The 27,496-nt window shown below is 43.6% G+C and overlaps 1 protein-coding gene and 1 long non-coding RNA gene across 26 annotated transcripts in view; one reads left to right on the top strand and one right to left on the bottom strand.

The window, feature by feature from the left end:
• LOC118092370 (uncharacterized) overlaps positions 1-12,389 on the top strand; it is a 214,661-nt gene extending 202,272 nt beyond the window's left edge. For 2 of the 3 annotated variants that reach the window (XR_009558420.1, XR_004693507.2), the window contains exons 7-9: positions 3,904-3,957; positions 4,550-4,621; positions 5,933-6,578. This is a non-coding gene — a long non-coding RNA (uncharacterized LOC118092370). Of the gene's footprint in view, positions 1-3,903; positions 3,958-4,549; positions 4,622-5,932; positions 6,579-8,517 lie in introns of those variants that run through there. The other variant, XR_004693508.2, reaches the window with a different exon arrangement.
• Positions 6,311-27,496, bottom strand: part of SVIL (supervillin) — a 153,924-nt gene continuing 132,738 nt past the window's right edge. For 22 of the 23 annotated variants that reach the window (XM_060280865.1, XM_060280867.1, XM_060280866.1 and 19 more), the window contains 16 exons: positions 27,161-27,316; positions 25,766-25,902; positions 24,679-24,826; positions 24,415-24,560; positions 23,497-23,672; positions 22,677-22,818; positions 21,757-22,033; positions 20,595-20,746; positions 19,686-19,791; positions 17,995-18,202; positions 16,642-16,775; positions 15,632-15,787; positions 14,553-14,696; positions 9,016-9,137; positions 7,442-7,597; positions 6,311-7,330 (listed from right to left, as the gene is read on the bottom strand). In XM_060280865.1, the coding sequence (XP_060136848.1) occupies positions 7,244-7,330; positions 7,442-7,597; positions 9,016-9,137; positions 14,553-14,696; positions 15,632-15,787; positions 16,642-16,775; positions 17,995-18,202; positions 19,686-19,791; positions 20,595-20,746; positions 21,757-22,033; positions 22,677-22,818; positions 23,497-23,672; positions 24,415-24,560; positions 24,679-24,826; positions 25,766-25,902; positions 27,161-27,316 (2,447 nt within the window). In that variant the 3' untranslated portion in view covers positions 6,311-7,243. The remainder of the gene's footprint in view (positions 7,331-7,441; positions 7,598-9,015; positions 9,138-14,552; positions 14,697-15,631; positions 15,788-16,641; positions 16,776-17,994; positions 18,203-19,685; positions 19,792-20,594; positions 20,747-21,756; positions 22,034-22,676; positions 22,819-23,496; positions 23,673-24,414; positions 24,561-24,678; positions 24,827-25,765; positions 25,903-27,160; positions 27,317-27,496) is intronic. The other variant, XR_009558419.1, reaches the window with a different exon arrangement.

Raw genomic sequence — 27,496 nt, 5'->3', positions numbered from 1 at the left:
AGACTGGAGGGGCTCCCATTGCAGCATACTATGAACACTATATGCCTATTTAATGGCTCCCAAAAAGAAATCGGTATGAAAATACAAAATAATTTATAAGTAATGATTAATCCAATAACATTTCCCCCCCATCTTGAATTTTATCTTCTTAACACATGTTAGAAAAGACAGTGACTGAATTTTAGCCTCTGTGAATGGAGGATTAAATGCTTGGAGGGCGGGGTGGGGGACACAAGAAAAAGGAAGTGTTCAACCAAAATAACCTTCCCCAAATAACCAGAAGACCAAGAGCTTCCATATTAACAAATGCTCAACCTCAAATTCTGTAGATGGAGACGGGGTATGTGGGAGAGAACATCTGCCTGAGAAGTGAAAAGGGAGAAAGCTTATGAACAGCCAGTTTTGATTAACTATGTAGTTATTAAGTCAAGGAAAGAATACTGCAGTTGACAAGAGCTTTCAAAGAGACAAGTAGGCCTCTTCTGTTGTTCTCCATGAACATCAGCAAGGAACAGCAGGACTAAGCTTAGTCCCACTATGAACACTTTTTATTGAGGCCCAATAAGTTGACCACCCAAAGCCAGACTTTTGCCTCTTAACAGTCATAATGTCATAGTAGGAGGATGCCATAACGGTCACTATAATCATGGAGACTAGATTCTCCATATCTACGTAGTTTTGATTCCATTAGGAGAAATGTCCCAATGGTTAAAAAGGGCCATTTGACACTGGGACAGGCTGTCTTCCCTTCACAGAGCCTGAATGCCCACCTATCAGCAGCAGATGACTGCAAAAGACCCTTTCAACTCTAAAATCCAGTGATTCTGTCTCGTGGATCTGTTTATTTTAAATATTTTCTATTAAAGATGTTCTTGTGTTACAAAACAGACAAATAAGTGGAGAAAAGTGCAGTGGGGAAGAGATGGGGAGGTGTTCTTTCATTCTGTTGCATAGGGTTAGTGCAGGTGTTTGTATCCGCATCATGTGGATTAGTCCTTTGTTTATACTGGTTGCAGAAGTGTGGTTTCTTTGCCTGTGTATTTGAGGAGGTGGGTCGGTGGTTGGGTCAGATTAGCCATATTGATTTGTATGCTGTTGTGGGGATAGGTCCTTGTCCTGCTGTGCTGCGTTATGTGATAAAGGGGAACCACACTGGGGTGAAGATGGCCTCCTTTGCTTGTCCCCATGCTAATTTAAGTTTGTTTGTTAACTTTTCTAGTAGGGCAGTTTCCCATACATTTTGGTACCAGTTTTCTACCGCATGTTCACTCGTGATCTCGCCGGTCTGTTTTGAGGACAATAAACCCCCTCCGTACTCCCCTGAGTTTTTTTTTTAGATCACAATGCAATTGATAATAATGAGGGAATCGGATCCTGTGACTTTTCTCTCAGGTGGTCTCAGCCTGGAGAAGTACACCCCAAAGAGCAAGGGAGAGACCCAAAAGAAACCAGTTGCAGCACTGGTGTCCACATCCCAATTCCACCCTGCTGCATTTTAAGAGGGAACGAGAGAAAGAAAAATGTTTTGGATCCAATTCCCAGCTCCGTTGGCAGGTTGGGGGTGACACGTCGAGTACTTTCACCATTTTATGGCCAGGTTTTGGCAGGAAAGGAGCAGCTAAATTATACCCTTAGGGAAAACAGACAGATTTAACAGCCCATGGTTTCCTGGCGCCCAGCCCAGAGTGCCTTCCCTTAGCTCAGAGGGCATTGCTCTGTCTGCACCATGGCACCAGGCAAAGTAACAGGAGAGCTGGCAATGTCAGCCTGCAAGCTTTGACAGAAGAGACAATAGCAGTCGCTTATGCAGCAGCTCAGATAAGGCTCTGACAAGCCAGGAATATGGGTGTACTTTAGATCAGTGTTCCTGGAACGTGAGTGGCGCTGAAAAATAGTTTTGACATTTCCAAAGAGAGTTGAGCAGACATTAGCACATCACTTAATAGATGAGAGTGTGAAAGGGCCAGAATAGCAGGTGGGAACAGGATATAGCAAAAGGCAATTTAGCAAGGACCTCTCTCCAATATTCTAGTTTGCTGCAAGCCAGCTTTTAATGTGGGGGAATAGGCAAGAATACCACACCCCTCCCCTCCTCACACACAGCCTGAAGTGGTGCGCAGCTCTTGAATTCATCCACTTCAGTCTGTTATTTCATTCTGTGTAATGCTGGGAAGTGGAACCTGTGCCCATCTCATGTGTTTTTGGATTTCAGTGCCCATTATCCCTGACCCATCGCCATGTTAGCCAGAGCTGATGGGAATTGGGAGTCCAACATCACCTGGAGGAGCAGAGGTTCCCCACCCGAGGTGTGAAGTACTGAAACTATTGTGGCAACATCAACATTGCCCCAGCCAACTCTTAGGTTGGTTGACTAGTGTTGCTAAACCAGCTCTAAGAAAAACCAAATGAGATGGTGAATCTGTACCACAGATCTGTCCTTTTCTTCCTCTGCAAAAGAGACTTCCATTTTTCTGCCTCATTTTCAGAATGCTTTAGAGTTTGTTTGGACTTTTGATAGCTTACCTTGCAGAACTGCAAAGGATGCCACCTTTCCCTTTCCTCTCTGCAGCCTCCCTGGCTGCCCACATTTCCTGATCTGAAAAGCAGCCTCAAAGGATGCTGCACGATGTCTTTCCTTGACCTTTAATGGAAGCACGAGGCACCCAGGAGGGCTGCAGAGTCTAGAGAGATGATTTGTAGAATGAAAGAAAGGGACCCTCACAAATGCCGCTAGGACACCTTGAAAGTAATCATGACAAAAACCCTGCAACCCACAATGGGAATTTCGCAAGAAAATTATCTACCTTTGACCATTTTCAAATGCAGTTTCTTTTCTCATTCATTGATAAATAATGGTGTGTGCGTGTGTGCAGGGGGAGAACAGGAATAACTTTTTGTACTGCACTGATGTGGTGGTGGGAGCCTCACATGATTGGATGCTCCACTGTGTGTCCACACACACAAACACTGATGGGATCCTGCAGTCATTTGACTGGATTTTGCATTTGAGTTCTGCAAAATACAGTCATACCTCGTGTTACATCCGCTGTGGGTTGCGTTTTTCCGGGTTGCAAATGCGGCGGACCCGGAAGTGTTTACTTCTGGGTTCCGCCGCGCGTGCATGCGCAGAAGCACTCTATCACGCTTTCGCACATGTGCAAAAGCTCAGCTCGGTTTGTGGACTTTTCGGGGTGCAAACGGCACCCCGGAATGGATTAGGTCCGCAACCCAATGTAACACTGTACTGTGACACCCCCCCCCCACTAATTCCTGCATGGCCTTTTGTAAAACTAAACTAAAAAAAATCCAATAGTTTTTCTTCTCTGGGGTCAGGGTATATACTGCATGCCCTATGCACATATGTGATCCCTTCTAGTTTCTTGGTTTTCAGTGACTCACATCATTCTCTGCCACAGACAAATAGCTCCCTGCACAGAAACCTGGACTTCCTGAAATTGCAGAGCCATGCTCTTTACATGTGTGAAAAGTGTACCCATTTTGTAGAACATTTTAGACCATTGCAATGTGTTGTATTGTGGATCTGCCTTTGAAAACACACTGCAGCTGGTCCTGAAGAGGGTGGCAAAAACATTAACTGGGACTGGTATAAGACCATCTTTACACCTCTCCTTTGCAGGCTGCACTAGCTCCCTGCATTTGGATCCAATTTAAAGTGCTTGTTTCAGTCTTGAAAGCCTGAAATGGCTTGTAATCAAGTTACCCTTCTCCTGTGTGCACCTAAAGATCTTTGGAGGCTCTTTTCTCAGTGGCTCTGCCAAATAAATAGGCTAGGTAACTACAAGGGAGCAGGGCCTTTCTGGTAGTGGCACCCCTGCTAGGAACTGGTTTTTCCAGGGAGGTTTGCTTGCCACCATTTTCATGATCTCTTCTTGTTTTATATAGCACTCCCATGAGAAAAGAACACGAACAAGCCCAAAACTACAGGGGGATACACAGGTAAGTAAAAACAGTATAAATAAGATTCTTTACAAAAAGCACCAGCATGGTGTCCAGATTTAATGCAATGGTAAAAGGTAGACATTTCTATGCATCCAGGCTTTTTAAAGAACTTAACGTTTCACAGCCTGGCTTTTTGTGTTTTAAATTGAGTTTTGATTGTGTTCCTTTTTAGAATCAACCCATTACAGTGTTCATTATTTTATACTTCAGTGTTGTTGTTATAATTTTGAACAGTTTAGAGAACTTCTGCTATGGGTATGAATATAAATGAAATAAATAAATCATGAGCCAGGCCTCTCATAGCAAGCAATTACTAGTTTTCATCTAGCATAGGCAGATCCCCACAGAAAGCAAGCTTGCATACAGATTTCAACTCAAACTAATGCTCGCCTATGTCACAGAAGTACAGCATATAATTTCCTGTTGCTTCCTTTTTTTAAAGCTGTGTTTGTTGACATCTCTGGACACTACTTATGCAGTAGTCTTAAGGACCTTGGTTTTGTGGGCTGGGCTAAGTCACACATCAGGTTACAACAAGGCCACTCAATTCAGTCTGTTCAATGTGCTTTATTGCATTTGATTTGGTCAGGTTAAGAACAGCATCTGAAGAGATCGTCATGTCACTTAGCAACAATGGCTTGAAGATTTTCCTCCTGTAAAGGTAATTTTGAACTGTCTACTGAAATGCTTTCCTGAATTTACAGGCTGGGGAAACATTGTACTGCATCTCTTTGAAGGTGTAAAGACACATAAAAGGAGGAAATCTTTTGAATAGGTTGTGGTAATTCAAAGTGAATAGATAGCTATCCTTTGTTGAAATCAGAATTTAATTCAGTGTTAGGGAAAAAAACCACCACGATTTCTTAGCGAAAGCCTTGAAACTTGCTATATTTTAGCACAGGGTCTCCAAACTAAGGCCCGGAGGCCGGATGCGGCCCAATCGCCTTCTAAATCTGGCCCGCGGACAGTCCGGGAATCAGCATGTTTTTACATGAGTAGAATGTGTCCTTTTATTTAAAATGCATCTCTGGGTTATTTGTGGGGCATAGGAATTCGTTCATATTTTTTTTCAAAATATAGTCTGCCCCCCCCAAGGTCTGAGGGACAGTGGACCGGCCCCCTGCTGAAAAAGTTTGCTGACCCCTGCAGGTCTGATATAAGCCAGAGAATACCAAGTCAGCTAAGATCTAGAGCAGGGGTCAGCAAACTTTTTTTGGAGGGGGCTGGTTCACCGTCCCCCAGACCTTGTGGCGGGCTGGACTGTGCACACACATGCGTGCATGTGGCAGAGGGGGCTCCTCTCCCCCAGCCCCTCTCCCCTGCCTACCTTTGGTGTTACCGCACAAGGACGGGCTGGCTGCGGAGAGGCGCGACGCTGCGCTGCATCAACCGTGGCCCCTGTGCCTGCCCTTGCTTTGGGGCTGCTCGTCCCGGCGCTGCCAGCCTCTGCTGCTTGCAAGGGCAGGCACAGGAGCCGCGGTTGGCAGAGTGCAGTGCAGCACCTTTCCAGAGCCAGCCAGCCCCTCTAGAGAGGCGCTGCACTGCGCTCTTGTCAACCGCAGCTCCTGTGCCTGCCCTTGCAAGCGGCAGCAGTGGGATGAGCGGCTCAAAAGGGCTGGCTGGCTCTGGAGAGGCGCTGCCCAAAATGGCACTCAGCCAGCTCAGCCCAGCCCCACTTCCTCCTCTACGCAGGGTGGGGAGAAGCCAGGAGGGAGGGAGACGCCGTCCCGGTGTGTGAGAAGGGAGGGGAAATGGCGACGCAGAAAAAAAATGAATGAAAAAAAATTAACGGTATCCACACGATCCACAGACCATCCACGGGCCAGTTGGGCCAGATCTGGCCTGTGGGCCATAGTTTGCTGACCCCTGATCTAGAGCAGTGATCCATGAGCCAAATTATTTTATCTGGCTATCATTTGTCTTACTACAGTTTAATCAAGGTTTGGTAAATTTTGTTCTGTTTCACTCATAGGGAAAAGAAGCAACGAGGCTGCATTTCCAGCAATGCTTGCTATTGTAGGCGAATTCAGGAAAGGTGCTGCCACAAATCTGCATCTTGAAGGTATTTCAGTAAGTATATCCATTTCTTCCGTCACCTCTTTCCTACAAATGGCAGCTGTTTATCACCTGATCCCATACTGATGGACCCATTAGCACGAGTGGTTGAGATGGTTGAAGACCTTAGACTTAATGTCTGGTAAATGACATTTTATCATGAAATACTATTTTCTGAATCAGAAAATTTCTGCTCTTTGTTCACAGCACACTGCAAATATTTTCTGTGTGTTTTACTGAAATGAGGTATTTTACGATAGAATCAGTTATGTGGTAGAAGAAGAACAAGTCTGTGTGCATTGCTAAGAGTTTATTCTGAAGCTTTGCTTTGAGTCTTTGTCATAAAAGACAGTTTATCTTTACAACAAGTTATTAGAAACTGAGATGTTTTTTTATTTCTACTATTATAAAAGTAGAGCATAAGAGACTTTTCAGAGCCATCTTCAAAAAGCAGACCGATCTTTTTTTGTATATAAACTGTACACAGAAAAAAAAACAAGGCACTATACATTTTTGGGATAACAAAGTATATCAAAGTTGGATTTGGAGAGTTTCTCAAGAAACTCGTGTGATGACGCTTTGTTCAGTTTAGCACCTGAAGCAGCATTGAGACCAATTCGTTGCCTATTATTAAAAAGAGAAACCATTCAGTGATAGAGGATGGGAAGACACAAAGAGAGAGTAAAAACATAATTCGTAGTTTAACTAATTCCGACCAAGCAACTGCTCTGCCGAGCTACTTTTCTGAAAGTCTTTCTTGACTGAAGTCTTGAAAGTGAATAATACACATGGCATTGTTAAATACATCCTTGTCCTATGTGTTTTATATAAATATAAATTATTTTTGAAAATCCACAGCTTTAAACAAAATAACACTTTACAAAGAGAACGTCTTCAAAACCCAAATGGCAAGTAGTGTAACGCAGCTAAAAAGATCCGCCATGGCTGCTGCAGAAGCAGCCTGAGAAACTGCTGCTAAAGTACAAGGGAGAACAACTGTTGAATTGCCTTACCTCCCCAAACAAAGACCCTTTGCATTTTACAATATGACGTGATTTAAGAAGAGGCAGCAAATCTATAGCCTTTTGGCGGTATCTTGTTGGCTTGGTGAAAAGGGGGGGGGGTGAGCACAAGTTGGCCATGCTGCTGCTCTTTGTCCACGAGGTGCTGAAAATGACACAAGATCCCACTCCAGCTTTAGCCCTTAACTGCCACATGGCCAGGTTATTTAGAAGAGTCCTTTTGCCTTTTTGAGGTTGACCTGTTTCCAGGAAGGCAGTGTGTTATATTCCTCTCTCGTCATCTGCAATCCAGCCTGCATCAAAAGGGGTGTTGAAGGGTAAGCATTAAGAAGTGTAAAAAAAAGAAGAATAGCAATGCCAAGAGTAATTACAGAGACATCTGTGAGATGTGTATTCCCATTTACCTCAAAATCTTCATCGGAAAGGTAGATTTCGAGATTTAGTGGATCCACTCCCTCTGGGAGGGGCCTTGCTAAAAGTTCGGCCAATGGGTACAGCTTCTTGCATAGTTTGGCCAACACATCTTCCACAAGGATTATCTGGTTAGAAGCTTCAGCATCCTAGAGGGGAGGAAAAGATTTAGAAATTTCAAGTGGTTCAGAAAGAGATAAGCAGTCAAATGTTCTCTATGGAGAAGTCAGGTGATAAACAAATCCCTCCCCCCCCCCGGCTCTTTTAACTTTGGTGCCACTGCCTGATTTCTATTGGTGGCTGTTAGTCACAAGCTCACCTCCAAGTTTCCCTTGGTATGAAGGCATATAATGGTGTAGCATCTAGCGGAGAGGAATTATGTTTGTATATACCAGGCATCCCCAAACTGCAGCCCTCCAGAAGTTTTGGCCTACAACTCCCATGATCCCTAGCTAACAGGACCAGTGGTCGGGGAAGATGGGAATTGTAGTCCAAAACATCTGGAGGGCCGAAGTTTGGGGATGCCTGGTATATACGGTACTTACGATATGGATATTCGCTATGGCTTAGCATTAAATGAAGAAACCAGTGCAAGCTTTGGGCTTGCATACAGTCTCCCTCCCTCCTTGCCTTCCATGATGGCTGCAAGTCAGGTGGCCAAGACACTTTTTGAGTCCTTTTTCAATTAACTACTGTATTTACTTGAGTCTAATGTGTCATCGAATCTAATGTGCCCCTCATTTTTTTCAGAACCTTAAAACAACAAAAAAAGTATTTGCTGGCAAATGTAAATGTGCCATCGAATCTAATGCGCACCTTAAATCCCACAACATAATTTGACCAAAAATGGTGAACATTAGATTTGAGTAAATATGGTAGTTTAGCAATATTGTTTTTATTTCTCATGCCACGGCCAGTGGATGGGTGGTGCCAGAAGCAAAAGTGGGTGGAGAAACAAATGTTAGTTTATTCACACTTTGCAATCACAACAAAGCCACTGTTTCATCTGAAATAGCAGGTCTGTGAAATGTACATTTTACCCAAAGAGCTCTGTCTACTTATTTTACAGATGTGGCAGCCGATTTAGAATGAATACAATATAACCAGCCAAAAGAGGTGGCTCTCTCGAGGGAAGGTTCTTAATTACCAAGAAAGTCCCCACATTGCCACCACAGGTTTTTTGTAAGGCTTTGCATTTCTGATGAAAATGATGTCCTCTGTTTTGAAAAGGAAGCTCCAACCATTGCAAGCCTTGGCAGGTTTTCTGAGAGAGATAAGGAATAGCCAGGCCTCTGTTACCCAATCAGCTCAACAAAAACAAATCTTTTTACCTAGACCTCTCAGTTCTTTGGACATTAAAACATTTCCTTGTGTCCTGGAATCTTTATGAGTAGATGATAAAATCTCAGTCAAAATCCACCCACGCTGGTTATTCTCCCCCCTCAAATGCTTGAAGCTTCCTTTCCATGAATCCCCTGGCTTTCGCTGCTTCCCAGAACACCACCAGAGCCACATTGCCAACAGTGCAGTGGAAAACGGAGAAAGATAATGAGAAAGGTTGATTTACCATTTCTGTGATCTCCGCAATGTCCTCTCTGTGTTCCCAGCTTGGAAACATATTGGTGAAGGTCAGAGGTTCGAGACCAGCATGAATTAGGTAAGATTTGGGAGGTTTCTTCACATTTTTTCCTATACATAAAAAGAAATCAAAATAAATATAGAATACCTTGCCACCTTATTAAAAGGTTCATTAAAAGGTTCATTAAAAGAACCTTTTAATGAGGGTGAAAGAGGAGAGCGCAAAATATGGTCTGAAGCTCAACATCAAAAAAACCAAGATCATGGCCACTGGTCCCATCACCTCCTGGCAAATAGAAGGGGAAGAAATGGAGGCAGTGAGAGATTTTACTTTCTTGGGCTCCTTGATCACTGCAGATGGTGACAGCAGTCACGAAATTAAAAGACGCCTGCTTCTTGGGAGAAAAGCAATGACAAACCTAGACAGCATCTTAAAAAGCAGAGACATCACTTTGCCGACAAAGGTCCGTATAGTTAAAGCTATGGTTTTCCCAGTAGTGATGTATGGAAGTGAGAGCTGGACCATAAAGAAGGCTGATCGCCGAAGAATTGATGCTTTTGAATTATGGTGCTGGAGGAGACTCTTGAGAGTCCCATGGACTGCAAGAAGATCAAACCTATCCATTCTTAAGGAAATCAGCCCTGAGTGCTCCCTGGAGGGACGGATCGTGAAGCTGAGGCTCCAATACTTTGGCCACCTCATGAGAAGAGAAGAATCCTTGGAAAAGACCCTGATGTTGGGAAAGATTGAGGGCACTAGGAGAAGGGGACGACAGAGGACAAGATGGTTGGACAGTGTTCTCGAAGCTACGAACATGAGTTTGACCAAACTGCGGGAGGCAGTGCAAGACAGGAGTGCCTGGCGTGCTATGATCCATGGGGTCACGAAGAGTCGGACACGACTAAACGACTAAACAACAACACCTTGCCACCTTCTTCTAAGACTTTTGTGAATTTTCCACTTATCTGAAAAAAGGCTTTCTGTTGTAAACCTTTCAAACGAAGTGTCCAGATTACCCAGGACCATATTGTTTTAAGGCTCTCCTTAGCTCATAGGAACCTGTTTCAGCCTAAATAGCAGCCTGTCTTTCCTGGATATTCCTTTGTGGGCCCTAGCGACGAGGTCTTCTCAATTGCAGAATTCCATCCTTAGATGCAAAGGTGCTGCGGCAGAAAACCTGCATATTCTAGAAGGTTGCTGGCCTGCAACTCCCATCACAGGATCCCACCCCCTACACTTGGGAGATCCTTCTCACTGCTTTTAGATGGGTTCTGAAAACCTTTTTATTGCAATTAATGTTGCATTTTTAAAAGTTAACTGAATTAAGTTGCTTTGTTGAAAAACAGAACACAAACAAACTGAAATAAATCAATAAAAGCAGTTGCCTTTTATAACAAGACAGAACACTGGTTGACTGATCCCAGTATTTCCTACTTGGAATGGCTAAAGCCTTTCCTGACCCTGCTAAGAGAGGCTTAACCATAGTCTGCTTCAGACAACTTGGTCTGAAAGCCTATGATGCGGTAGGCTTGCTGGAGCTACACAGGCCTGGGTCTATTTGTGCCCAGAATTGAGACCTCTTGCATCTACCTTCAAGGGCTTGAGGAAGGAAAATGGATGTTACTGCCAAGACAAATGGTTTTTTCTCCAACTAAGTTCTATTAACTATAAAGGTAAAGGTAAAGGGACCCCTGACCATTAGGTCCAGTCGTGACCGACTCTGGGGTTGCGCGCTCATCTCGCATTATTGGCCGAGGGAGCCGGCGTACAGCTTCCAGGTCATGTGGCCAGCATGACAAAGCCGCTTCTGGCAAACCAGAGCAGCACATGGAAACGCCGTTTACCTTCCCGCTGTAGCGGTTCCTATTTATCTACTTGCATTTTGACGTGCTTTCGAACTGCTAGGTTGGCAGGAGCTGGGACCAAGCAACGGGAGCTCACCCCGTCACAGGGATTCGAACCGCCAACCTTCTGATCAGCAAGCCCTAGGCTCAGTGGTTTAACCACAGCGCCACCTGGGTCCCTCTATTAACTATACCTTTTGAAATTAATGGATCTCAGTTACCCATACCCATTAATTGTAATGAGTCTACACTGGGTACAATCCCAATGATTTTTATCCATTGCATATAGCTGCAGATAATAGCTACAAATATTCAGTGTGGATGCCTGACCTCAAGACAGCATAGGAAAAGCTATCTCCAGAAACTAGTGGCAACAATATCACTTAAATTGACTAGGATGGATTGTTGGAGAAGTCCATGTAATATCACAGCCTCTCTTCTACAAATTTCCCAACATACAAGCACCAGAACCCCATGCTGAAGCTAGAAAAGAATTAGTGTAACAGTTCCCCAAGTGCCTTTTTAAAAATATGGGAGTGCTTACCATTGTGTAAGCAGCAGCTCACACCTACAGTGCAGTTTAATCTGCATGTGTGCAATTAAAAGTCTTCTGATGTTCTAACTACAACAGTGGAAGCTGCTTGAATTTGGCAGTGATGCCACAGCAACAGTTTGACAAAAGTCCAAACTTTGCAAATATGCCAGTCTGGATAGAGTGCTTCCCTTTATCTCTCCCTGACCTAGGCTCTTACAGTCTTCCTTATAGTGTGTATCATCTGCAGAACGACAGCGGCAGTGGTGCCCCTACAAGCCCCTGAGTCAAGCCTACTGCCATCTGCCTGACTCCATCACTTCAACTTTTTAATCTGATCTTGGGTGTTGTTTCTTTGTGGTGGTATATGATGGCAAAGTTTTGGGGAAAGTTTAAACAGACAAGTTCAGTCATCACCCAATCTGGTTTAGCTCTCATTATTAATGTATATATTTTGTGGTTGCCATCTGTCTCGAGCCAATGGAATACATATGGAAATCATTGCAAATGGAACAGTACAGTACATATTCAATACATTTCTATTGTGAGATTCACACCAAACTGGAAAAGTAATTGTAAGGGGATGGGCTTACAGAGAACAGCCACCTCTCATCAAATCCAGTTCTTTGAACGGCTCTGACAACAGCGGAGGGGCAGGAGACACAAAGGAGGAAATGAGCAGAGGGGTGCAGGGCTCAGGCAGCCTCCAGGAGCGCTGCCTACAGTCCGTGATACCAGCAAGGGAGGAGAGGCCAGCAGAGGTTTCTAGTGGGGAAACATCAGAGGGGCGTCCTTTCAAATTCACCCCAGAACTGAGGCGATCAACGGCTCGCAAACGCAGGGGGTGGAGATTTGGGTCCCCAAACTACTCTGCTAGGGGAGGAGCTGAAAAGCGCCATTGGGAGAATCTGATGATACTGAGTAGACATGTTTTCATGAAGCTCTTGCACTGTAAATAATATTCACAATAAAAGTCTTAAAGACAAGATGGTTTGGAGTGTCATTGCTCGAGGGTAGCCAGCAATTCCCCTGACAGTAGTTATATTGAGGTTTTTTTTAATAGCACTTTGAAGACAAAGCAACTTAATCACAGCATAATATTTTATAGACAGGAGCCTAACTTCATCCAATACATAAAGCGAACTAGATAAATGGTAAGGTACAGATGCACATGGGCTCAGGAACAGTGGAAGGAAAGCCAACTCAACAAGGCAATGCTTGTTGTTAACAAAAGGGCAATAACACACCCTGGCAGCAATAATACAAGATGTAATCTAGTCTTATATCTGCATCTCCTGAAACAAAGCATGAATTCTCAATGGCAGCTGTTAACACCAACTGGGTCCCCCCCCCCCCTCGGAGAGAATCACCCATAATCCTTATTTAAACCAGGAGAGATATAGTGTCAACTTCGTTAGTGGACTCTAATCCTGCATCTCCTCATTAAGTGTCCATCAAAATACATCAGGCACAGGACATCCAGAGAGATTAAGAAGCAGAACGTTTTCATTTCCTTGAACATTCTGATTCTGACTTTATAGGTCATTATATTTAAGCAGAAAAGGTTGAGGTGACTCTTAGAAACAGTTAAACGCAATTAGGTTCACTGTAGCTATTGCAAGGTTTGCAGAAAGTCTGCTCGTTAACTGCAGCAAGCTGCTTGTAAAGTAATATTTTATTAATGAATTAAAATAATTGATTTAAATAATGATTGACTAGATCCAAAGTTTTTTTTAGTGATGGGAATGCACGATCAGGCAGCTAAATTCTCCTTATAACAGATGAGAACCATGGAAATGTTGGGGAACTTTGCCTTACAGCAATGATAGGCAGGGGAAGGGAGAAAAACACTCCCACAGGGTTTAACTGACCCCCCCCCCACACACACACTTTAGGCAAGCCACACATATCCAGCCTCTAGTCGCAAATCCTTTGTGATCTGCCTTAAAAAGGAGAGTTGTGGGAGTGCAAGAATGACACAAGGTATGTAGCACCTTCTTTCAGGAGCTATAGAAATCGACAAAGAGCTGTCAATATGCCCAATGCAGTAGTTACACAGGGCAGACAGCCAACAGCATCTGCTACCAGGCCAGGTAGCACTGAACAACTTGGTTCCATGATACCTTAAAGGGCTATCTGAGCCCTTTTATCCCAGCTCAGTCGCTGAGATTGTTCAGAAGAGGGTTGCTAGTTGCCCCCTGTGCTGCAGAATCCTGGCTACCTTCAACTAGTGTGGAATACATACTCTTCTGGTGAAGATTCAGAAGGTATCTTCGCTACCAATTTCCGTATGTCTCTTGAAGACCTTATGCCAGCTGTTTAAATTTTTTCAAGATGGGCCCGTCATTTTATCTTCGTTTTTCAAACAGTGTTTTATGCTTTATTGTACTAATAAATTTTGTTGTATAGCACCCTGGTATTTTATTTGAAAGGGGGGAGTGTCTATAAACATTTAATATATAAATAAATGTCATCCTGCCCTAGGATCAAACTTGGTATAATCAAGCTCCAAGAGACCCAAGTCATACTTGGGCCCAAGCCAACGTCTTGGATACACTACCTGGAAGTGTGCTGTGAACTCAGTATTAGAGGAAGCATGGTGCTTCAGCAAAAAAAACAACAAACCTGTGTCTGTCCCCCACAACCATAACATGTATGGCAACCTACCCCGTGCCATTCTGACATGTGTTTTCCTCCTGTCCCTGCTCCACATCACTGGCTGCTGGAGATGAGGACAGGTAAAGCCGCAGCAGAATGAGAGGGATGGGGAATCTCAGCACAGGGGTGCTACGGTATGCACTGCCCTCCACCCCACATCCACCCTCTTTTTGGGCTGCAACAGGGTCCTCCTCTGCCAACAAGCATTGACTTCGTATGAGGTGCACATCCCAACACAAATGCTCCTGAATCTGTCACAGTGGTACCTCTGGTTGTGAACGAGATCCGTTCCGGAGGCCTGTTTGCAACCTGAAAAGGGCACATCCTGAAGCGTCGTGTCTGTGCAAGCACGCAACGTAATTTGGTGCTTCTGCGCATGCGCGCACACCAAACCCAGAAGTAACCCATTCCGGAACTTCCAGGTTTGGCCCGTTTTCAACCTGAAAAGACGTATCCCGCAGCAAACGTAACATGAGGTATGACTGTATTACCTTTGCAGTACTGGAGGACGGTCTCCATGGCACATTTCCTGTCCGAGGCCCAGCGGATTCGAGCTGATCCAGCTATTTTATTTTCCACAGGCCACCAGCCTTGCCAGAGGTACACTTCATGGTGGTTGTCAACAAGGAAGAGAGCTGCACGAGTTAAATAAAAGACAAAGGTTCTAAACACTGCACGCTTGTGTGTGTGAGAGGGAGGGTGTACCATATCTTCAGCACGCCCATTTCATACGTAATAAGGAGTCTGGTCTGGTCCAGTTCCTACTTCTGCAGCAAACACATTATGCCACTCTCTTAGTTTTCCATATAAAAATGGGACTAAAACTGCCATCAGCATCTCCTCACAGTGCTTTTTATGAGACAAACCAGATGAAAATGGCAAAGCACTTTGCATTCTTACTGCAGGAAGGTTACTGCTGCTTATATGCTACTTCTGATTTGCACCATGTGTTGCTAGAGTACATTATCTTAGTTTTAGTGAATCAGAGTGCTAGAGTGTATTGATTTATAAGGCCTTCAGCAGCTTGAAACCAGGATGCCTCAGGGACCATCTGATCCCATATCCCTGCTTGAGCATGGTCTCCCATGGCTTGGATGCACAGCTCATCTCCACCGGGACTCATGCGTTCAGTACTGTGAGCCCAATTTTGTGGAAATCCTAGTTGAGGATCAGACAGGCCCCTGCTGTTGAACCTCCAGTGCTTACCAAGGACTTTTCTGTTCCAGCAGGTTTACAACCGAAATCTGGTTTTTATAGTTTTAACTCATTTGTAGTCTTACTGCACTGGGTCTTCTGTAACATCACTTAAGAGATGGCTGTGATTAAGCATTATACGAATTACTGAAATATAAGAATCATCATCATCACCCCTCTTCTGGTTTTTTGGGGTGTTTTTTTTTTTGCAACTTTTAGGAGGAAGAACATAATCAAGTAACTGAAATCTGGCACGTTCAGGGTTAGCAGTATTCCTGAGCAAAGGCATCTTCCTAGAGGCCGGAGACTTCCTTAGGCACCAGCCAAGTGATGCTTCAGATTGGGGTCCATATTGTCCCCTGCCACATTCACTTGCCTGGCTGGGGAGCTGTGTAGAGGTCTTCCTGGAGGAATGGCATAGAATTCACCACAGTGGGGTCTCTTGCTGGATAGATGTATTCAGTGGCTGAGAATTCACCAGACGAACTACCAAGGATGAACAAGCGGGGCGTGAAGTTGAACTTCCCAGGATCTTTTTTGAAAAAGCAATGAAAAGACATAGAATTAATATTTCAGAAGACATTTTACCCATTTTAGCAGCGTTGTTTTTTAATGAGTTGTGACTTATTAGTATTATCATCCGATTTATCAGCTACCCCCATCAGGCCCCAAGGTAGGTTTCAACAATCTAAAATTCAATATTAAAAACTTTTAAAAAAATATTATAGCCATAGGGTGGGTGCTGAAAACACACCTGAGGTGTCAAAAGCCAGCGTAAAGAAGTATTACATCAATATATGATGGAAACGATATAATGAAGGTGCCAGATGGGGAGGGAATTCCAGAACCTAGGAGCTGCCACAGAGAATGCCCTCTCCCAGGTCATAGCCAGCACCCCCCAACATCTGAGGGTGGTAAACTACCAAGGGGGCTCTCCTCTGCTGCTCTTGATTCAGCTCTCTCTCTCTCTCTCTCTCTCTCTCTCTCTCTCTCTCTCTCTCTCTCTCTCTCTCTGTGTGTGTGTATCCTGTCCAGTAGCACCTTAGAGACCAACTAAGTTTGTTCTTGGTATAAGCTTTCGTGTACATGCAGACTTCTTCAGATACACCTGACATTCAAGAGCTCTTGAAAGCAGACAATGCATCCACACCCATTGTATTGGCATGGAGTTCATGCTCACCAGAGATGACCCCACCCCACAGCTTTACACCAGGGGTGGGGAGCCTGTGGACCACAGCCCCCACCAGCCCCAGCCAGCATGACCAATGGTAAGGGAGGGCCACAGACTCCTCATTCCTGTTTCAGACAAGCACCTTCTCTTGTCTGTATATTTTAGTTCTGGGGTATCTTATCTAAAGCACCACAGGGAAAGCAAGCATTCCATACCTTGCAACATGCAATCGTAGGCTTTCCGGTCTCTCCTCCCTAAGGCATCCCAGAATCCCAATGGCTCTGACCCTTCGTCGCATTCGTGTATCGTCACCTTGCTACTGCTGTGCAGTCCTGCTTCCAGAGGGCACCTAAGATACAATATTAATCCACCAGAACCACTGTTAGTGTTGTGAATTTGTGCTGCAGCATGGTTTTTACCAAGTCAGACATGCTCATAGACACTTTGCCAAAAAAGAGAGAGCTGAGAACAATGCCAGTTACCAGGCACTTGCCAACCCTCATCACCTGTTTCCTCTGACTCAACTGTTCTCACAAACTGACATCCTTGGCTCACGCAAACATCCTGCAAGTGTTTTCCCAACTTGAGGAGAGCTCTGCTGAATCAGTCCAAAGGGGCCCCTAGTTCAACCTCCTGGTTCTCGCAGAAGCCACCAGCAGCTGGAATTGAACACATTCTGCCTCTGAATGCAGAGGCTCAGCATAGCCATCGCGGCTACTTGCCACTGACACCCATTTATCTAGAGCCACCCTAGTCAGTGGCAGCAAATTAAAATAACAATCATTTATGTGTCGTGTTAAGATGTGATGTGCCGTTTTTCATCTCTCTGGAATGTGCTACCGATCCATTTCACTTGATGACCCTGAGTTCTAGTACTGAGGGATGGGAACAAATGCTTCACTTTAGCCACCTTCTCTATACAATGCCTAATACAGTGGTGCCTCGATGTATGAATTTAATGCGTTCCGAAGGCACCTCCGTAAGTCGAAGAATTCGTAAGTAAAAAATGCCATTGGAAACGCGATATCCCATAGGAATGCATTGAAAACGGAAAAATTCGTAAGTCGAAGCAACCCTATCTAAAAATTCGTCAGCCAAAAAATCCCTATCTAAAACCGCCACAGTTTTTTTCTGGATGTCGAGACATTCGTAAGCGTGCGGCCATTACCCCCATTCGTAAGTCGAAAAATTCAGTTGTCGAGTCGTTCGTAAGTCGAAGTACCACTATATGCACATTATAAAGCCAATGTGGCATAGTTGCTAGAGTGCTGGATTAAGAAGATCCAGGTTCAAATCCTCACTCCCCTATGAAACTCACTGGGTGAACCGCCCAGTCTAACCCACCTTGCAGAGTTGTTGTGAGACTAAAACACAAGAACCATGTATGTCACCTTGAGCTACTGGAAGGGTGGGTGGAATATGTGTGCAAAAATGAAATAAAAGTAATAAACCTCAATTTTACCTGCCCACCCCCTTAAGTCATTTCTCACCCATTTTCAGGGGTCTTCCACACAAACTGTAGACAGACAATGTGGATATGTATTCAAAAGAATAGTTTGGTTACTTACTGTTCTTTTATTTTATTGGCTGCTGTTCTTCCAACTTCTTTGGTGTGTGGCTGGGCTTTGCAGCCGTGCCACAAGTAAATGAGGGCTTTGTTGATATTTAGAACAAGCATTGACATCCTGGACCTCAGGCTGCTACAGTGGCAGGCTACTTCAAGCAGGTTTCCTTCAAGAGAAAGCTCCCCTCGTACACAGTATAATCGCCAATCGCCTGCAATGGGCATGGATAACACAACTTTATTATGCAACTGCTAAGGCTACTTCCAAGTTAAGCTATGCATTGGCACAGGCAAACGAAAAGCCTTGAGGTGCTTGAAGACCGAGACTTTGGTGAGTGACAGATGTGCTGAGTCAGTGTTGCTCACATCTGCAGCCAACACCTGGAATGTGCCTGTGTTGATCTCCACTGTCAATCACTCGCAAAGTCTGAACAAAGTATCCGGATCAGAAAAGATGGTCACTTAAAACACTTCACTAAAACTCAGTTTTTCTTCCTATTTATGATGGTTTTTACTTTATTACACTCCATCTTTATTATGAATGTTGCTGGAGGAAGCAAACCTAACTGGCATAAGGACCTGGTTCATACATAATGCTAAGTGATGGTCTGCTGAACCTGACTGTGGTTTACTGGTATGTGCAAACCCAGCCCAGCAATGTACAGTAGCTGTGATTTGTTTTCTGTTAGCAAACCACAATGTGAAATCATGCTTTGTTGTCCAAACTTTGGTTGGGTGACATGCCTGTACCCAATGGCATTCTTTAACCATGGTTTGTTTGGCCATCCCACCCCAGACCCATGCCAAGATTCAAAAGCATGAGCAGCTGGAAAAACAAAAAACAAAAACCTTTGGAGAAAATAAGAGCTTTTCTGGTCATCTCTGAGTTGACATGCCACTGTTAAAACAAACCATGTCAAAGTGTTATGTGTGAATGTAGCCACTGTTGGCCCACACCGGTGAAACACAGTGTGGCTTGAGCTAGTATGGTGAGAAAAGAATGGATGTCAACTTTTCCATCAGTAGTCTTTCCACTTGACTCTATTTGAGGGAGAGGTGAGACAGCAAGGCCCACTTCATTAGCCTGGATTTCCTTCCTTCCTTCCTTCCTTCCTTCCTTCCTTCCTTCCTTCCTTCCTTCCTTCCTTCCTTCCTTCCTTCCTTCCTTCAACTACCTCAGTCAAAAGCCATTCCACCTGATCATTTAGAAAGATGGGTGGGACCTAATTTATTTTCCTCTTCCCTTCCTGTTCTCCCCTTCTGTATCATGCCTTTTATACGTGTCTTGCAAACTCTAAACTGCTTCAAATGCTTTTGCAGAAAGACAGTATATCAATGTATTCTTCTTATCTTCTATGTGTGATGTGGTGCTTTGTTTCCAAAGAGGGGAGACCTGAATTATCCTGCTTGGCAAAAAAGCTGCCTCAGATCTTGAACCCCCCTGCATATTCCCAGTCATGTGGGACCAGCTGTGGTTTCTTGGTCGTAGAGAAAGGAAACTTTGCACATGCTTAAATGTACTAGCCTTCACTTTTACTAGTTTGCTTCCCTGGCATTCAAGACAAATGCTGGTAAAATTAAATGCTACTGTGCTGCCTTACATGATCAACAGAGTGAATTGAGGTAAAAGCATTCACACAGTTCAACTCTCCCTTCTTTCACAGCAGAAAAAAATGGTATCAGGAGGCTATTTACTCTGTGTGTTTTCTTCTTCCTCTTCCCTTCTGCCCGTATGAACGATCATTCCACCTTGAAAACACTGAAGAAAACATGGCGGCTCTTTTCCTTGAAGAACTTGAACCTGAAAAGTGAACATGATCCTAGCATTACAACAAGTTAAGTTTCATTCAGGGCAATGCAAAATATTATAAAATTAATTTGATAAATGGCTGGGGTCAAAAGTTATGCCAGGTGTCCTACGAACCTCACTATGTCCTTAGGACAAGGGTGGAGAACACGTGGCTCTCCACATATTGTCGGACCACAACTCCTGCTATACATGCTGCCTGAGTCCAACAGGAGTGCAGTAACACCTGGAGGGCCACAGGTTCCCCCACCATGCTTTTGATCATCTGATAGGACCGGAGGGAATGGAAGGAGGTTACAAAAAGCAGAGCCTTTGCCATTGCATTAATTTGGCAGAATCTACTGGGAAACCTTTGTCATCCCAAGCACTGCATCACCCTCTGGGCAGCCTTCCAACCAAGGACCACATGCCTGTGATAGATAGAGGCAAAAGCAGGCAGAGCAACTGATGTAAATTTCACGTCTGTGGAGTAGCCCCCTCCACCCAGAAAAACAACAGGGACTATCAGAAGACAAGGTTACACCAGCCAGGCAAAAACACAGTGTGAAGCAGAGCCAGCCAGCGGAGTCACCTTAGGCATAGCTGCCAAGTTTTCGCTTTTCTCGAGAGGAAGCCTATTCAGCATAAGGGAAAATCCCTATAAAAAAGGGATAACTTGGCAGCTATGACCTTAGGAGAGATCCAAGGGGCAGGTAGAGACCTGGAGGGCCACGCTGGGCCCTGACTCAGAGTTACTCCACCTCTGGTCTAAATCATGCTGAAAGCAAAAGAACTTGACAGCCCCATGCTTTGCTTACCTGAGCACCTCTCTCTTCATCCAGCTCCACAGTCATCAGTGCAGATGTCCCTTTCTCACTGACGGTGGAGTGTCTCCCTTGCCAGAAGAAGTACACACATTTCTCTTTGCCAACAACCCTGGTTTGCAGGTCCCCCTTCTGTCTGCTCCCAACTGCAAAGCAAAGTCAAGAGAGGCTATAACCTGAGGAGTATACATGCCCAACACAGACCTCCTTTTTAGGGCTCACAAACATTAGGATGAAAGCACAGCAAAGTGTTCCCGCAAAGAACTACTGGGTGAAATTGATCTGGCAGACAAAAATACATGCAGGAAAACTGCAGTTTTGGACAGCAGTTTTATACTTCTCAAAGCACCATAACAAAAAGTAAATGGCATTGCTTGGAAAAAAATGAAGACAACTGCAGTATGTGTGTGATATTTTGCAACCTCATCATGCTACCACCTTAAAACAAGTGTTCTATGCCATTTCCTATACTTTAACAGTCTTTGACAGATATATATTTCTTGGGGGGTGGGGGTGAGCATTCAGTATTATTGAGCATCATTGGAATTCTGTGCAGGTAAAATGTGCACAGAGAGCAATTCACTTGAGTAAGTAATATTCAAAGGGCTCCTCCTGTAGTACAGAGGTATGTAGAGAAAAAATTAAATTGTTGATATTGTATATCTGTTTTCATAAATGATATGTGGCTTTGCATGAATGAAGAGCTCCCCAAGAGGTGTAGCAAACAACCAATAACTATGTTTTAGCCATTCTGCTGTATAATTAAGCATCATTCAGAAACGGCGTACTAATGTTTAAAAAAACTAGTCAAATGTAAAAGGGTGATAAACAGTTACCTCCTGAAATTAAAAAGAGACCATAAAGGGATGCATAGCTGCCAAGTTATCCCTTTTTTACAGGGATTTTCTCTTATGCTGAATAGGCTTCCTCGCGAGAAAAGCGAAAACTTGGCAGCTATGAAGGGATGTGTAATACATAAAGGACATTGTTTATATCCTGCCCTCCTCCTCAACAGCAAGATCGTCTCTAGCAATTCATATACAGTACGGAAAAACAAAACTAGTTGGTTATGTGCTTGAGTAGTTGAGTGCATCACGGGCAACACTTTACCCAATTCAAACAAAATCAATACTTCATTAGAGGATTTTTCACTAACCTGAAGTGCTCACAAGGTACTTCCATTTGACCACATACGTGTCGCCTTCATGAAACTGCCCAATGCTTTGCTTAGGGAGCCTGCTATAATCAAATTCCAATATATGCCAGACATCCACAGAGACAGTGATGATTTCGAATTGCCTCCCGTCATCTCCTTCAATGAATCCATAGCCGCGGCCGATATTCATCCCATCCAAGACCGTGCCAACCGTTGTCTCGGGCACAGGTACCATTCGCATGACATCGTATGGTTTGACGTCAGACCTAGTTTCCTCCTGTAACAAGACACAAAGCATATTTCCCCTTAAACAGCAATTTCAGAAAGCCCATTATGACATTATGATAACAAACGAGCCAGATGTCAAGCACTTATCACCATACTAAAGAAGCCTACAGGGGTTCATCAGCAATTCACTTTGGTTGTCAATCACAAAATTAACCTTCAGAAGACATGGAATAAAAGATTACATGAATAGAAATTACGCTTATAATGATGAAACATAGCCTCACACCTGACAATCTCAGTTTCTTTTACTTCATAAGGGACCACAAGAAATGTTATAACCATCATGTCATCTTAGTACAGAGGACAAGTGCACCACAGTAGCTATTGTGAAATCCCCAGGTATAATTGTGGGTTTCAGCCCCACATTGGACAAAAGATTCCTGCACTGCAGCGGGTTAGACTAGATGCCCCTTGTGGTCCCTTTCCAGCTCTAGAATTCTATGATTCTATGAATTCATTGGGCAAATCCATCTCTTAGAGCTTAGTATTTCCATCTGGACACAATAAAATCTCTCATACAATCTCTCATTCGCTTTGTGGAACAATATAAAGTTTGTTTCATGCCCTGATTGGCAATGCATAATTAATTTACATGAATAAAACTACTATAAATAAGTATATAATTTTGACACCTTCTGAGGGGATTCACCAGAGTTCTTCTCAGCTGGTTTCTTCAGTTCAGTCCAATCGAGAAACTTTTCTTTAAATAATATTGTCTCATTGTGTTCTGTGAGCCTGCCGAAAATAGCCCAGTCTGGACGTCCCTGTCCTTTTCTGCATTACAGAAAAGATATATATATGTATATAAATATATATAAACACAGAAAACACTCCAATGTCAAACTATAAAATAAAAGCTGTGACAGGTTAAAAATAGTGCTGGACGTCTTGCCTAATTCAACTTTGAAAGCTCTATTTATTTTTGAGAATTACAAGAACACAGGATTGTGTAGGTAAAAACACTCTTCACAATTCTGATGCAGGGTTGTTTAAAAATGTGAATGAGGAGCTGTAGAGCAGTGAGATACACACCCTGTTTGGATATACTGAGAAGGAAGTCTGCAATATTTATTTTTCCAAACATGTTTCCTGTCTGGTACTGGCACAAGCATTGCATGTTCTTTAACAATGGCTGGGGTGAATGCAGAAGCCATCATTTTCCTCCCACAAACACACAAGAATTAGCAAAAGTTAGAGGAAACCCTCTAAGCCAGGCTTCCTCAACCTTGGCCCTCCAGATGTTTTTGGCCTACAACTCCCATGATCCCTAGCTAGCAGGACCAGTGGTCAGGGATGATGGGAATTGTGGTTTCAAAATATCTGGAGGGCTGAGGTTGAGGAAGCCTGCTCTAAGCTCTAATTCAGATCCTTAGCTCAGGGCAAGGTTTGTTATGGAGGTATCAAAAGAGGGAGGAAATTTGGCATTATGAATCACAGGGTTGGGGTTGATACCTTGGAATAAGGGGGTTGCATTCACCAGGATCCAGAGGATTGATGTCACAGTTTGCATAGTCAAAGGTGCCATTCCACAAGTGTTTGGCCAGCTGGAATGCCACTTTCCTTTGTGCTAGCGTGACCTCCTTCCCATGCCAAACATACACTTCACTACCAAAATCAAACACCAAGACCTGAAGGAGGTGGGAGAAGGGAGGGGGAGGAGGAGGAGAGAGAGAGAACGAACAATGAAGTCATTCATTTAGCTAAAAAAGAAAAATTGCTGAGTAAAAACTGAGCAGTGCAGCTAAACAATGCTGACACCACCACCACAAAAATAATGGTATGCGTGTTTACTGGGAAGAAATGGATCAGCAGGACCCACTCATTTCCCCATAATGAGTAGTTCAGGCTTAATTTCTGAGCAATAATTGATTTGCTGCTGGGGTCTCCTACACAAATGGCTTCTTGTCTTGCCTCCCTCCACCCACCCCAATTTAGAGTTTTGTATATTTACAGCTGCATAATGAAAAACTATGACATCTGCATCATTCAAGGCAAGCACTACCGGTAAGGTTTGTAATTATCCCACTTGTAGCTCTGTGAAAAGTGCCTTGTAAATATATTTTATTTCCTTGGCTTAGAAGGGTGAACCTTGAATGCTACTTCCTAGATTATCGCCTGGTTCCCGCAGTTCCTATCCTCTGACATGGGCACTCTTAGATTTAATTTGTAATTTGGGGGTGCTAGTTCAGTTATCAAGAGAAGAAAGTGTGCAATCACTCAAGGGCTGGACCTGGGCCTCCTTCAGAATCAGCAGAGCCCTAAGGGGAAAATATCCTAGGAAACTGTACTAAAAGGCAATGCTTGTTTGCACCCCCAAAGTTTAAGGAGCACCAGAGCTGCCACTGAACTTCAAAGGACCACTTACTATACCTCTTTTGAATTCAACAGCGTGCACTTTGGCATCTTTCCCCAGTAGTCATCATCAGGAATAAGTTTATCATCCACTAGTCGGTAAATGCAATTTGTTTCTATTATTGCAGCTTCATACATTTCATCTTCTTCTGGGTTTCCAGCAGCTTGAAATGAGCAGGCAAGACAAAATGTCACGTCAGTTTAACTTGGAAGAAGAAACTCTTGGATATTCTTACAAAAAAGCCAGCACTGAGATGGAGAAAGGAAAAAAAAGAGCCTTACACTGGTAGCTTGTCTGGCCACCGAGCAGTTTCCAGAAGTCTTTGGCTGCATGAGTGTGGGTATTGATTCCTTCTTCTATGGTCTGCACATAAGGAGCCCGGCAGCCAAGTTCTCGCTTTGTCTGAATTAAAGTTGCAAGTTCTGAAGCCTAAGAAATTTGAACATGATTAGCTGAATAGGCTTGTCTCAGCTGGTGGGATAACAGCTCAGTTCAGAGCAGAGAAAGAGGATGGGAGCTTTCTGCTGTTTTTATTAGACAAACGATACCGAACATGAAAACTATGTCAGATGCATATAGGCTCTCTTGTTTGCATTTCAATGAGGACTTATCCCATTTAACCCAGAAGCCAAAGAGAACATCTTCAAAGCACCCCCCCCCTTGAATACAAGCAGAATTATTGTATTCCTCCTCCACCACACATAGAATTATTTCATCTGCTCAGTTGTAAGGTTTAACAAGTTACAAACCATTAACACCAGCTTTGACTCCCACTGTCTCTTCCATCCCCTCACTTTCTTTGTGGTTTTTAAATGTGGTTTTATTGCTTACCTCTGGATTTTTGTAAGTAACATAGGAACTTGATATGTTATACTGCTTAAAAGCCATTCTGGCATGTAAGCGGTGTATAAATTCATAACTAATACATAATACTAGTTACAGGTAGGTAGCCGTGTTGGTCTGAGTCGAAACAAAATAAAAAAATTCCTTCAGTAGCACCTTAAAGACCAACTAGGTTTTTATTTTGGTATGAGCTTTCGTGTGCATGCACACTTCGTCTGACCAAAATAAAAACCTAGTTGGTCTTTAAGGTGCTACTGAAGGAATTTTTTTTATTTTAATACATAATAGTAATGCTTGCTTTGTTTGGAAAACTGCAATGCAATTTTTAATATATAAAAAACCAACCCACACCAGCTTTTTTTGGAGGGGGGGAGGCACAAAATGACAACAAGGAGGAGGAAGAGAACTTTCCCATCAGTTACATCCACATTTCACATGTAACAAACAGCCATTCTGTATCTTGCCCACAGAAGAAACTCCCCAGGAACTAAGGACTTTGTTATCTCAATGTTTATAAGCACCAACCTTTGCTTTCTCGATGACATTTGCAAACTCCCCTACCCACAGGAAGCAGAAATGAGGAGTAAGTAACAGGAAACAGTCACCACTGTTAAGCGATGAAGCCCTTGGCTCGACTAATCTTGTTTGAACATGTCTTCTTCCTACATTGAAAGGGAGAGAAAAAACCCCAGACTAGTTGCATTGCTATAAATAAGGACAGTCATACCTTGGATCCCGAACGCCTTGGTACTTGGAGGTTTTGACTCCCAAACGCCTGGAAGTGAGTATACCAGTTTGTGGATGTTCTTTGGAACCCGAACGTCTGGCGGGGCTTCCGCGGCTTACGATTGGATGCAGGAACTTCCTGCAGCCAATCAGAAGCCGTGCTTTGGTTTCTGAATGTTTTGGAAGTTGAATGGACTTCCGGAACGGATTCCGTTCAACTTCCAAGGTATGACTGTACTAGAGCCATCCTCCAGGCTTGATTATACTGAGGGTGGTGGGGTGTGTGTGTGGGAGGAACCATAGCCCTGTAACAAATAACTAATACTCCATTTCTACAATGTTGCTTTATGCAAGAGGTCGCTTATGGAGTAGCAGAGGGTTCCTGTGCATAAAAAATAAAGCAACTTAATCACCAAAATAACCCAGCAGCTGCAATCTGTGAGCCAAGGTTTCAATATCTGGGGTTATATCCAATGCTAGCCATACTCAAGAGTAGATCCATTTAAATGAATAGGCATGACTAACTTAATTGCATTCATTTAAACGAGTCTACTCTGTGTGAAACTTAGTTGGATACAACCTTTAGGACTTTTTAGTTTGGGGGGGGGGGGGAATGTGCCAGAGGTAGTATGCTTCTGAACACCACTTGCTGGAAACAGCAAGAGGGAAGAATGCTGTTGAGATCAGCCGTTTCCCATAGAGATCTGTCTGGCCACTGCAAGAATGAGACACTGGACTAGATGGGCCACTGGCCTGATGCAGCTGGCTCTCCTTATGTAAGAGACAACATGATAGGGTCCCCCCCCCCAAAAAACCCCAACAACTAGTATCCCATCTTCACCTGTTGTGAAGGTGGAGGGAGAATTTATGAATATTGCAACAACTTTGGAACAGGGGGTCCTTACTATTTGGTGAAGTTGCTGCTGGGTGATCTTTCTTTCTTTTTTCCACTTTGAACAAAGCCAAGCCATTCCAAGAAGAAGCCTGCCTGCCAATTGCTTTGAACACACAGACACTACAACGATGAAACTTGATGGGCCAATTCCCAGGGTGGCTTAAGATGACCACTCATTTATCTACATTTGCCGCAGCCCCCAACCACAGTATATGGATGCTGTTCCTCCTCTGTTCCCCATATAACTTCTTAAAGCCTGCATTTCAGATAAAACTTTAGAAAATAGCTCTTTCACATACCTTTAACCTGCAAGAGCATCAGCTGCTTGTATGGCACAGCACTGTTGTTTGAGTTCTGTTCTGTTAGATTGACACTACGCAGACTAACATTGCTGAAGTTCTCCTTACTCGCTAAGCCAGCAAGCGCTACTTCTGAGAAATTTGAGTTTGCAGACACTTAAAACAGTAGAAGTAAAAAAAACACACAGACAAGACAGAAAAAAGCAAGGGGGAAAGACAAAGAAAGAAAGCCACACAGACAAAACAACAAAGAAACCACATTATGTTTCGTTTCCAAATTTTATTTAGGTTTTTTCATGCATGGCTCATTTCCAGCATTTTTTGTTGTTGCTGCTG

This window comes from Zootoca vivipara, chromosome 12 (genome assembly GCF_963506605.1).
Source record: "Zootoca vivipara chromosome 12, rZooViv1.1, whole genome shotgun sequence".
Lineage (NCBI taxonomy): Eukaryota > Metazoa > Chordata > Lepidosauria > Squamata > Lacertidae > Zootoca > Zootoca vivipara.
This window is presented reverse-complemented; position numbering and strand designations above follow the sequence as displayed.